This window comes from Sesamum indicum, linkage group LG8, assembly GCF_000512975.1.
Source record: "Sesamum indicum cultivar Zhongzhi No. 13 linkage group LG8, S_indicum_v1.0, whole genome shotgun sequence".
Lineage (NCBI taxonomy): Eukaryota > Viridiplantae > Streptophyta > Magnoliopsida > Lamiales > Pedaliaceae > Sesamum > Sesamum indicum.
The window spans coordinates 10,954,902-10,966,940 of NC_026152.1; the positions used below are offsets into that span (position 1 = coordinate 10,954,902).

The following is a 12,039-nucleotide window of genomic DNA, read 5'->3' on the forward strand; positions in this document are numbered from 1 at the left end:
ACTAAGCATTGACCACAAGCAATAAGTTTATGCACGCAACAGATCGCATATAGCAAGTATCACAGAGCCAAAAAAAAATAACGACACGTAACTGTTAAAGATATCGCTGATAACGGAATAAGTACAGTTTTTTAGAAAAAATATCCAAGCAGGCAAACAATCCCCAAAAATGATTTGTGAGTAGGGATTTGAATTTCCAATAATCAAGTCCAACTATCCAAACACATCCTCACAAAATTCACTACATCAAAAAATCCCACCAAAGGAATATAAGAGTTTGTAATATAATTTGATGACTTGAAAATTTGGGTTACTAAAACTAAAAAATGAATATAATTTGAATATGAAAAATCAAATTATCCTGAAAATTATACTTGAAAATATTATAATTATTAGAAAGGAATATAAGAGTTTTGAGATAATTTAGTCTAGAATTGTCATTAAGAATGATTGATATAAGAAGTTGAGAGGTTTAATGAAATAGATTTTTACGAGTTAATTGATAAACTCTATATATCATTAAGAAGCTTAGATTGTCTAGTTATTTAGAAAAAACGGAACGAAGATTTGAATATTGATAAAAATAAAATATTAAAAGATCGTTGGAAACTGTACAATGATATTTAATGTTTTATTTAAAAATTTCGATATTCATGCTATATTGATTATATGCATTACAATTTATTATAGGACACGGGGTATAAAGTAAATGATTGGACAAGTCGTTATTTACTAAATTAATCAGTATAGTATCAATGTAAGTAAATAATTAGTATTATCTATATATGTTACCTCTCCTTGTGACATTACTTTTATGTGAGTTTATTACGTACTGGAACTAATTTATTTTGAAGGGTATGAGCAGTTGATGATTTAATTTGAATGATTATGTTGTGAAAGTGAAATGAAAAAATGCATTGAAATATTTTATTTGTTGTTAATGATGTGTTAATGTTGGAGCTTGTAAATGAAAATGTGTTGATATGAGGTTTTACATGACTAGTTGCTTACAAGAACGGTAATATCTAGAAATGAGAGGGTCATGAAAATTGATTATAATTGTGATATGAATACTCCTTGAGGTTATCGAATAACATGTGTGGCAAAATAGAATGAATAGAGTTATGATGCCATATGAAAGAGTTACGATGGGAAATGAAAAAGAGTTATGATGAGAAATGAAAATAGATTTGATACCGTTGAAAGAGCTATAATGCAAAATGGGATTGATGAACCTCTGTAGCATGTCAAGGGGATTCATTTAAACACTATATAATGAATAATGAGGTTATGTATAAATATGAATTAAAAATATGGATGGTTTGCGAACTAATTGTAATAGTTTCATTTGTGGTGTTTGACATGTGTGTGTATATATTTCACAATCTTCAAGGCAAAAATCAAGGCGTTCATCGTAGAGGTCAAGAAATTGCGGCATTCGACTCGAGAACAAATCAAAAGTCCCGTGAATTAACATTATCTATGGACAATTCCACTTTAGCGGAAAATCAATACTTCAATTCCATCAAGAAATACCTAAATTTAAGTCAAATATTTCAAGTTTATAATGTGTAGGAATAAGTCAAAAGACCGCCGAATTAATGTTCTTGAATATCCAAGTCAACGTCAAAGGAGACTAAAAACTTCAAGTTCACCTCCAACGCTACCAAATCAAAGATCACGGTCTTGAAGTGAGAATCAAATGGCTCAACCAGAGAATTTATACCACAAAATATGATTAAATTTCAATTTGATTCATTTGCCATATTTTTTTATTTAAATAAATTCAAAAACACAAAATTTGCGCCACAACATTGATTCATTAAAATCCTTAGAATCATTTTATATAAAAGAATCATGTATTTTGGTAAGTAAAACTTCTCAATTTGCTTGAACAATATAATAAATCAAATTTGGAATTTTTTTTCCCCAATTTTACCTCTTTGACTTTTCCTTCATTAAGAACCTCAATTTTCTTTCTCTTATTTTCAAGATTCTAATTCGAACTTACTTCTCGTGATTCAGTAGCTAGTGTAGGTTTCTCCTATATGAATTTTTATTTTAAAAATTCAACGTCTCTAAATTCAATTACGATGTTTGAACCTAAGTTAAGAGCCTACGCGAGAATTTTTTAAATAACCTACAAAAAGACTTCTTAAAACTTTAGGTCCTTTTATCCCTTTTGATTCAGCTACCGTATCAAAAGCCAAACATTCCCATACTCTAAGATAACTTAGAATTGACTTTCTGCCTTTCTATAATTCATATGGAGATACTTTTAATTCCTTTAGAAGGTTTTCCGTTATGTACATGACACGTAATTAAGATTGCTTCACTCCACATGTTCTTAGGCAAATTCGAATTTAGTAGCATAGCATTAGTCATGTCAACTAGTTATCTATTTTTTCTTTCTGCTAATCTATTTTGTTTTGGAGTATGCAATGCTTTACATTGATTATAAAGAAAAATCATGTGAAAAATATTGACCTCCTCGATCACTTCGAGGATTTTGTATTTTTTCTTCCCATTTGATTTTCAACAGTGGCTTTATAGGTTTAAAATTTATTAAATAATTCATCTTTATGTTTCATGAGAGACACATATATAAACTGTGAATGGTCATCTATAAGGGTGTGATTGGTATGTAGGAATAGAGTGAGAATGGAATGAGTATTCTCCAATCAATTCCTACATATTGATTGGTATACTCTAAGTTTGTGAATACTCTAAATTTGTGAATATATAATAAATAATGATGGATGCACTGATTAAATACACTACTCCATTTGGTTGTTCAAACTAATTTTTTTTTTATTTTGATCGAAAAATATTATCTATATGTTTAAACGAGGCAATAAATTATTTATTATGTAAATAAATAATTATTTATATATTTTCAATAAATTTCTTCTAATCTTCTGTAAGAAATTTTGAAAATTATATTGTTATACAATTGAATTCAACATATTCAATAAAATATGAATAAATAAATTTTTTTTAAAAAAATTACTAAAGAGCAAATTTTTCATAAAAATAAATTAATTTCATTATGAATCGTTATTTTTTAATTATCAATTATGCTAATGGAATCGACTAAGGAACTAAGGAATGACAATTCTATTATCTTCTAATTTATTGTATATACCAATAATAGGAATGCTGTTCAAATGCGATTCTTTTTCCTTCTTTATTTCATTCCTAAATCCGTTTCATCCCCACTTAATTTCATTCATACATATCAATCATGTCCTAAGAGTAATATTTCCTCCACAAATCGAAACATCATATAATTCACATATATCAGAATAAACAAGTTCTAACATTCAATATTTCTTTCTGCTTTAGGGAATGGAATTTTCTACACATTTTAGCACATATTTCACACTTTACATTCTTCCTTATGTAAGATATTAAACTATTCTTAGACATAAAATTTAAATAACAAAAATTTACATGACCTAATCTATGATACCATAAAGAAAAATGAAGACAACTCAACAACGTAAGCGGAAATAGTTATTTTATTGATAATGCTTGCATCACTATAAATTTGAACATTCCATCACAGTAGTAGCCTCTGCCTACGACACGTCACTTTTAGTCAAGATTAACTTGTCGGACTCAATAATAAGCTTCAAGCCTTTCTGGCACAAAAGAGCAACTGACACCAAATTCTTACAAATTTTAGGGGCATGAACAACATTGATCAACAGTTTCTTTCCCGCTCTAAAATGCACCTATACATTTCTTCTGCCAAGGATTGCTATCATGTTTGCATTTTTAAGAAGTACCTTTTGTCCTTTGGTTGCAATCTCATAATCTCTAAAATGATTCTTGTCATTGCATATGTGAATGGTAGCACCAAAATTATACCACCGATCATTTGATTGGACCGTCGTTGCTATATTCAGCTCAATGATAAAATTGATAGCCATTTTTAACCATAACAACAATCTCGTCGGCATTAACCTCACCATTCTTGGAAATTTTGGTTATCATAGTTAACTTTGGAATTGGACTGCACCCCCATACACCTTATCATGAACCCAAGTTTGCTCTTCTATTTGTAAGTGCTTGAATCAACAAAAAAAAATTTCTGTAGAATACAACAATTTCTTTCTAAAGTTTGTTATGCATAGCTTTTTAGAAAAAAAGTTACAATCACATTTCTTCAGTTTTATCCCCTCCATTTTTTTCTCCAAATTCTATTTTAAACTTAAAGAGATATATCTCATTAAATTTATTTATTCTTCCAATGTTGGATGGAAGATACATCCATATTTTTATTTACAAGCTATTTCTATCAATCCAACTACTAACAATGAATACAAAAATATATATCTTTAGTTACATAATTACAACAAGCTCCCATAAGGTTTGGTATAATTATAAATACCCATCATTTTTTAAAAATTACCAGTATGTACCCCTGTTCCTAGACGAAATTATGTTATTCTTTGACTGAGGTGGATGAAAAAAAATTAAATAGTAAAAAATTTGCCTACTTAATCCATAAAAAAATTCAAAAAATTTTAAAAATTAAATAAATTATAATTCATGTCCACAAAGCATTTTGGCCAATTTACCAAAAAAACAAACAAAAGCCTAATGAAATTAATGGATTATGCAAATTGTTGGATACCCATTAAATTTAAAAAGTATCAATAATTTTTTAAAATAATAAAGAGATGCCCATAATTATACTAAGCTTTAGGAAAACACACCTAACCCTTTACTAAAGAAAGTTGGAGTAATGCTCAACCATAATGAGCAGCTGACGTATGTTAAAAACTAGTAGGAAACGTAAAATGGGTTTTAATTTAGCTGGTGAAATTGATATTTCGCGAATTTGAAATCATGAGTTGAAATTTTGTATATATATGCTCTATTTTAATAATAGTTATTAATTTTTTATGTAATTATTGGTTAATTCTAAATATTTGATATTGATTATTGGGAAAAATTGTATGTTTTATTTCATAATTTAGTTTATATTTTTAGTCCCTTACTTACAGGATTCTCGAAAATAGTCTTGTAATTTTTAAATATTCTTACTTTTAATTTTCTTACCAATTTCTTAAAGGAAATTGATGGAAAAATCACGCAAGGGCCATATAATTGTTTTCTTCTATTTTGGAAAAATATCGGCTGTCTAACTTGCATATGATTTTTTCATCAATTTCCTAAATAAAGTTGCAAGAGGGATGAAAATGAGATTTTTTTATAAGTTATAGAATTGTTTTTAAGAATATCATAAGCAATGTGACTGAAAATACATTAGGCCAATGTTATAGAACAAAAAATATATTTTTCTCTTCATTATTGATGTATTGAATCTTTATTGTTGTTAATGATTGAAATTTATAATATAATTATTATCGAGTCACTAAAAAAATGTTTCACGGTATAAAAATTAAATTAGGAAGATTTATTAGCTTGATGTATAAACTTTTAATTAGAATTAACCAAAGTTTATTTTTTATAATTTAATTCATATAAGGAATTATGAAAAAAAAAGTGAAGAAATCATATTTTATTCGTGATCCGGCTCGATTTGTGCGATTGCGATCAACGATCGTGATCAGTTCATGTCACCTCTCCAAATATGTGATTAGGGCTTAAGGATAAAACAAAGAGGTTAGGCTAGTCGGGTTCGTTCACGATGAAAACCCTCTGATGCCCAAATTAAGTAATGATCGAAGTGTAAATATGCGAGCTATTATAGCATTTAGAAAAGATAAGGTCAATAATATAATAAAGGTCCCGCCACCTCCGTTCAGTCGGGTATGAGGTATTCATAGGCTTCGTGTGACACTGTAGATCAATGCACGTGTTATCATCTGCGTCTCTTACTTTTAATCGTGCGGTACCCAGTCGCCCTTCATATCCGGGTGACCTGTCCCGCGATTTTATACGCGAATCTTGTAAAAATGACCTTTTGTCCTTAATAAAGGAATTTTCATCTTTCAGTAATTAAATCCCATCAATTCGATTCAAAAAAATTACTTTAGTTTATTTCCTACCATTATTCTTTATTTTTGGTAATTAATTAAATTATTTTTTGTTCTTGATTTAAAGTTAATCCCAAAAGGACAAGAAAAGGAAAAAGAAATGATAAATTGGCAACCAATCAAACAGGAAATGGAATATCTAATCCCCACCAACTTTTGATATAATTTCTGCACCTCTTTCCTTCAAACGTCGATGTTTCGGTCATTCATTCACTCTCTTTCTCTCTCTCTCTCTCTCTGCAGAAACGTCGTTATCTACATGCCTTGACAGTGGGACTCTCAGAGTTATCCATTTATACGTTAGATTTCGGATAGTATCTGTAGATATTTGTTGATTCATCAGAGCTTGCCATATAAGTGGAAGCAGGAGCAGAGGCTGGTTCTTTGTAATCATTCGCCGAGTTCGATTGTCGATGGCGGCTCGCAGAATCTCATCTCTTGTTTCTCGTACTCTTCCTTTGGTTTCTCGTGGAGGTATGTTTTGTTAGCAAATAAGTGTCTTGTATGCTTGATGTAGTTATGTATTAGAGATATGGAGATGGCGTAGATAGAGCTTTTTTTGGGTCCTTTTTGGGTTTTTATGTCCGTTTTTTGTTTTTTGGTGTGTTTTTACATCTGGGATTTTTAAGAGAAGGAGAAGAGACTGTATGGTGTTTTTGTTTGTACTGGGATTTTTTAGTTTATATGTGGATGGTTGTGAATGTATGTCACACTAGGGATATGGTTTTGTTAATGAATCCTCTACTATATATTGTCTGAATCTTTAGTGGTTCACTGCTCCTGATGCGTTTAATTGGGTTGGGAAAAGTGTTTAACTTTAATCTAATATTTTTGTGAAGCTAGCTTGACTTGTTGTATGAATTGATTCTATCCTCTGTTTGAAGTCCTCAATTTTCTAGTATTGATTTATCTTTGAGAAACTTGATGTTTGGGACTATTAAAGTTCAAATCTTTAAAGAGTCAGCTTTGTCACGAGCAATTTTATTCCTCTTGATTAACGAAGCACACAATTCAATGCAATCTTGTATGAGGAATGTGATTTGAGAGATCTCTAGTCAAAAGTTCTGTATATTGATTGTTTGAATGTGGTTTTTCGTGGAGCCCTGATAGCTTTTAAAATAAAATATCAGAAGTCAGTATTGAAATTTCATAGAAGTCAGTGATGAAATTAGGTAACTTCTATGTGGCTTATAAAGATAAAAATTTGTCTACTGCCTCTGAATATGACTCTCAGTGTATTCTATTTATGGTCTTATCAGTGTTATGATCTGCTTCTTTTTCCTTTCGCTATGAAAAGTTTGTTTTATAGTGGATTACACTAATCTCACTTGGATATTCAGGGAAACAAACTTATGTTGGCCGAGGAATCTATCGGTACAGCACCGCCGCAGCCCATGAGGATCCAATCAAGCCACCTGTTAGTGTACAATATGATAAGCTTCTTATCAATGGACAATTTGTTGATGCGGCATCAGGTGAGCTTTCTACTTTTGTCACATGTGCAGAAAGAAGCGCCTCATTTAAATGGGCTGAGGTAACTTGTCAAGTTCTTTAAATCAGGAAAAACTTTCCCAACTCTGGACCCTAGGACTGGGGAGGTAATTGCACATGTTGCTGAAGGTGATGCAGAGGATATCAATCGAGCGGTAGCTGCTGCCAGAAAGGCTTTTGACGAAGGGCCATGGCCTAAAATGACTGCTTATGTAACCATTTCTTATCCCAGTCTAACTTCTACCACTATGTGATGTATTTCCATTTACATAGTGCCTAATGAATCTTACAAATACTGCAGGAGAGACAGAGGATATTATTGCGTTTTGCAGATTTGGTTGAAAAGCATAATGATGATATAGCAGCACTTGAGACTTGGGATAGTGGCAAGCTATATGAACAGTGTGCTCAAATAGAAGTACCAATGTTTGTTAGACTGTTTCGTTATTATGCTGGTGGGTGTTCTGAAGCATGAAATATAAGTAGATGGAATGATAGTTCTACTGTTTTGCATGTCTGTTAAACACATCTTAATGATTTCCGTTTATCTATTCTGCAGGCTGGGCAGACAAGATTCATGGCCTCACTATTCCAGCTGATGGAGCCCTTCATGTTCAAACTTTGCATGAACCAATTGGTGTGGCTGGCCAGATAATCCCATGGAACTTTCCTCTTGTGATGTTTGCTTGGAAAGTCGGTCCAGCACTAGCATGTGGGAACACGATCGTTCTCAAAACAGCAGAGCAAACTCCATTGTCTGCATTACTTGTATCAAAGCTATTACATGAGGTAATGTTGCCGCATTGGCACTTTGGCTATGCTGGGGGTTGTTTTTGGGATGATTCCAGTCAGTCTCTGAAAGTGGGTTTTAAGACGAGGAGTTTTGAAAGAAATGTATTCTGGAATTGGGCATACCCAAGATAGGTTCAGAACGCATAAAAAACAAGTGACCCAAACTTTTGGGCTTCGGGAAGCCCAAAGACTTTCTCCATACAAACCCTTTATATTCTTCTTAATTTTGTGCTGTTGTCACTTGATGTAGAGTGTTGGTCACATTAGAAGTTAAAGTGGAATAAAATATGAATTTTATCTAGTATCTCTCTGGTGCACAGTTCACCATCAGAATTGAGTAATGAATAATTCTCTAATGCTGAACTTTTCATTTTGTAGTAATGTGTATGCTGATATTATCCACACATGCCATCTATGATCCATAACATCTGATAGTCGATATCACATTGCATTTTGACAGGCTGGCCTTCCTGATGGTGTTTTGAATGTTGTTCCTGGATTCGGTCCAACAGCTGGTGCTGCCCTTTGTAGCCATATGGATGTGGACAAGGTAAAACCAGTTCAAAGTTCTTCCCATATATGAGTTTAATAATGGCAAAAGATTCTTTGTGGTTACTTTAGACTGTATACTGTTCAAATATGCATCATTTCCTCTTATGTTCATTGTGCTGGTAATTTGGTGTGCTCATCTAATAAAAATGCAATAATTTGGTGGCTACTCTTTGTTAAGACAGGAAATGCACTATTTCCATGCTTGTAACTCCTGCAAAACCTGTTCACGTACCAAAAAAATTTTTCCACAATGTTGCACTCAGATATTGTAAAAACTAGTACATGATTTGACTGCGAATCACATACTCCGCACACTATCATGTTGGCTGATCTACTATTTGCAGATTGCCTTCACTGGTTCAACAGAGACCGGCAAAGTTGTTCTCGAGTTAGCTGCCAAAAGCAATCTGAAGCCAGTTACTCTTGAACTTGGAGGGAAGTCGCCTTTTATTGTCTGCGAGGATGCTGATATCGACCAAGCTGTTGAGCTAGCCCACTTTTCTCTATTTTTCAACCAGGTATCTCCTGCTCTTATCTATCCTTGCTGATTTAAGATTAATTGATCGAACATCTTCTGTCATATGGAACCTGCAGGGACAATGCTGCTGTGCGGGCTCAAGGACATATGTGCATGAGAAGGTTTATGATGAATTTGTGGAAAAGGCAAAAGCACGTGCCTTGAAACGTGCTGTTGGGGACCCATTCAGGGCAGGCATGGAGCAAGGTCCTCAGGTGAAACTGCATCCATTGCTTTCCTCACTGGCTACTTCTTTTATCATCATTAACTCCCTTTCTGTTTTGCATATCATGAACACCAGATCGACTCAGAACAGTTTGAAAAGATCCTTAAGTATATTAGATGGGGTAGGGAATCTGGCGCTACCGTAGAAGCAGGAGGTGATAGATTTGGTTCAAAGGGCTACTACATTCAGCCAACTGTTTTCTCTAATGTGAAGGTATATATATCACTTAACCGAAGAGTATGTGTATTACTTTCCAACATCATTATAGAACATCCCAATTGATATAGTATTATCTTTTGAATTTCCCAGGATGACATGCGGATTGCAACTGATGAGATTTTTGGTCCCGTGCAGACTATCCTGAAATATAAGTAGGTTGCGAGACTCTCATGTATATGATCTTGAAATGGTAATGGCTATTTAATAACTTGTATTTGCATTGCCAGGGAGCTTGACGAAGTGATCCGGAGGGCGAACAACACCAGATATGGTCTTGCTGCAGGAGTATTCACTCATAATCTTGACACTGCTAATACCTTGATGAGAGCATTGAGAGCGGGGACTGTATGGATTAATTGCTTCGATACATTTGATGCTACGATTCCATTTGGTGGCTATAAGATGAGCGGAATCGGGAGGGAAAAGGGAGAGTACAGTCTGAAGAATTACTTACAAGTGAAAGCAGTTGTTACCCCTTTGAAAAATCCAGCTTGGTTGTGAGCTCTCTGAAGAATATCTAAGATAGATAAGTTCGGTTTCAGATTCATGAATGGTATCTGATGATGAAAGAACTTCTCCTGTTTCTGTGCATGATTGCTCGACTTCTTTATACCTAATATATAATAATTGATATCATTGAAGATTTATATTGCAATCCATGTTACATATTTTGGTCTAAGATTTATGAGCTGTCTTATGGTCGAAATCTCCCTCACCCCCAACCATTAAGAGAGAAATGAATGAGCCCATTTCTCTCATGCACTTGACTTGCTGCATGTTAATGCCATACTTCTGAGTGGCTGGTTTCAAAGAATATTTCACCTAACCTTTCTGCTTCTGGAGATTTTGATTACAATACCGATAATCTCGGTCATTATTAATCTCCCTCTATATATAGTTTGCAAATTATTGCGAAGAATAAAGAATACAATTCTCCTCCTATGTTGCAGTGCATTCTGCTGGCAGCACTTTGTATCTAGACTTATCTTGGCAATATGAGTAAAACATGTGTTTCCCCCTAGCCCAGTTCAGCCCCGTAATCTGTTGGCTCGATAATTTGGCAAATTCCTCACCATCAACAGGATCTAAGCTCGACAGGCTGCTTCTTGAACACGAAGGAGCCATGCCTTTCGGATTCAAGACGCAGCCCTCCATTTCAATACCTCTCATGGATGCCACAAACGGTGCAAATTTGTAGTCTACAGGGTATTTTCCTCCATGGGTCGCCCATTCTGATCCGTCCCAGATTGTGGCGTAGACTGACATCGGTTTTGATGGATAAACTGTGGAGATAGCATTGTTGTGGATGACTTCTCTTATAGGTACATTGTCCACCAGAAACCTGCAGTGCTCTCAGGGGTGTAAGAGTTGAAAAGTACGTGATTAGTTCAAGAAAACCAATGATCTTACACTATGTGATGGTTGTTCCAGAGGATGCTGTAGTCATGAAAATTCTGTGTCGGATCAAACCAGAGGTAGAACTTCTCTTCCCTTCCTGTGCTTACACTTCCATTGCCGTAGATGTTTGTCTGCAGGACCCAATCTCGTCTCTTCTCATGTCCGAGAAGTTCAATATCAATTTCGTCATGGTTGTGAGGGTAAGAATCCGCATTGGATAACTGAAATACAGGGCAGAAGAAACTAGTTACAGTAAGCATTCTAATCTAGACACGCTTGAATCGGCAACTTCCTTTTCTTAAAAAAAGAAAGGTATTTTCAGAAACTGCTTAAGACGTTCAAAAATAGACAGAAGTGTGGAGATACTGTCTAAAGCAACTGAGGAACATAGACCTACATAGTACGCTACCACAACTCCTGATGTAAAACCAGCAGGCAGCTTTATAGCAGCATTGAAGAATCCATAGTTATATCTGTTCTTCGAGACCACTCCGGATCCTACCAGCAGCAACCCACAAATCAGAAACACAAGAAGAGAAAGATTTCACAAAAGAAATGCTCTATGTTACCTGAGGACTTATCCAAACTCAAATCAGCACTGGTCCCGTTGCCGGTCACATGCACATTAGACCCTCCAAAGAACACATTGTAGCTTCGATCAACGGATACTCGACTGAAACGGTCGGTTAATCGCTCGACGTCTGGAGGCGTATATACTGGCCCACGTGAGTAAACCTCGATAATCATGCCGAGAACCAAGATACTTGAAGTCAAGAAATGTTTGGGGTGGAAGATTGCCATGCTGGGGTTCAGGAGGATGTGGGAATGGATGA

The 12,039-nt window shown here is 34.2% G+C and overlaps 2 protein-coding genes across 2 annotated transcripts; one reads left to right on the forward strand and one right to left on the reverse strand.

Moving 5' to 3' along the window:
• Window positions 6,198-10,455, forward strand: LOC105168246 (aldehyde dehydrogenase family 2 member B7, mitochondrial). The gene is made up of 11 exons (XM_011088248.2): window positions 6,198-6,485; window positions 7,352-7,486; window positions 7,572-7,714; window positions 7,804-7,957; window positions 8,062-8,291; window positions 8,755-8,844; window positions 9,191-9,364; window positions 9,441-9,578; window positions 9,665-9,802; window positions 9,899-9,960; window positions 10,036-10,455. Exons 1-11 carry the CDS (start codon window positions 6,425-6,427, stop codon window positions 10,307-10,309), a joined length of 1,599 nt encoding a protein of 532 aa, XP_011086550.1. The 5' UTR covers window positions 6,198-6,424; the 3' UTR covers window positions 10,310-10,455.
• On the reverse strand, window positions 10,428-12,033 carry LOC105168245 (probable xyloglucan endotransglucosylase/hydrolase protein 33). Its single transcript, XM_011088247.2, has 4 exons — window positions 11,776-12,033; window positions 11,604-11,704; window positions 11,219-11,427; window positions 10,428-11,150 (listed from the first exon to the last, which is right to left on the reverse strand). Exons 1-4 carry the CDS (start codon window positions 12,005-12,007, stop codon window positions 10,748-10,750), a joined length of 945 nt encoding a protein of 314 aa, XP_011086549.1. The 5' UTR covers window positions 12,008-12,033; the 3' UTR covers window positions 10,428-10,747.

Bases quoted from the DNA above. Each gene is read 5' to 3' on its own strand.
- LOC105168245 (XM_011088247.2), bottom strand. From the start codon at position 12,007: ATGGCAATCTTCCACCCCAAACATTTCTTGACTTCAAGTATCTTGGTT. The intron at 11,705-11,775 runs GTAACATAGAGC...TGCTGCTGGTAG, and splicing joins GAGTTTGGATAAGTCCTCAG to GATCCGGAGTGGTCTCGAAG. The intron at 11,428-11,603 runs GTAGGTCTATGT...CCTGTATTTCAG, and splicing joins GAGTTGTGGTAGCGTACTAT to TTATCCAATGCGGATTCTTA.
- LOC105168246 (XM_011088248.2), top strand. From the start codon at position 6,425: ATGGCGGCTCGCAGAATCTCATCTCTTGTTTCTCGTACTCTTCCTTTG. The intron at 7,487-7,571 runs GTGAGCTTTCTA...TCTTTAAATCAG, and splicing joins ATTTGTTGATGCGGCATCAG to GAAAAACTTTCCCAACTCTG. The intron at 9,365-9,440 runs GTATCTCCTGCT...TGGAACCTGCAG, and splicing joins TTTCTCTATTTTTCAACCAG to GGACAATGCTGCTGTGCGGG.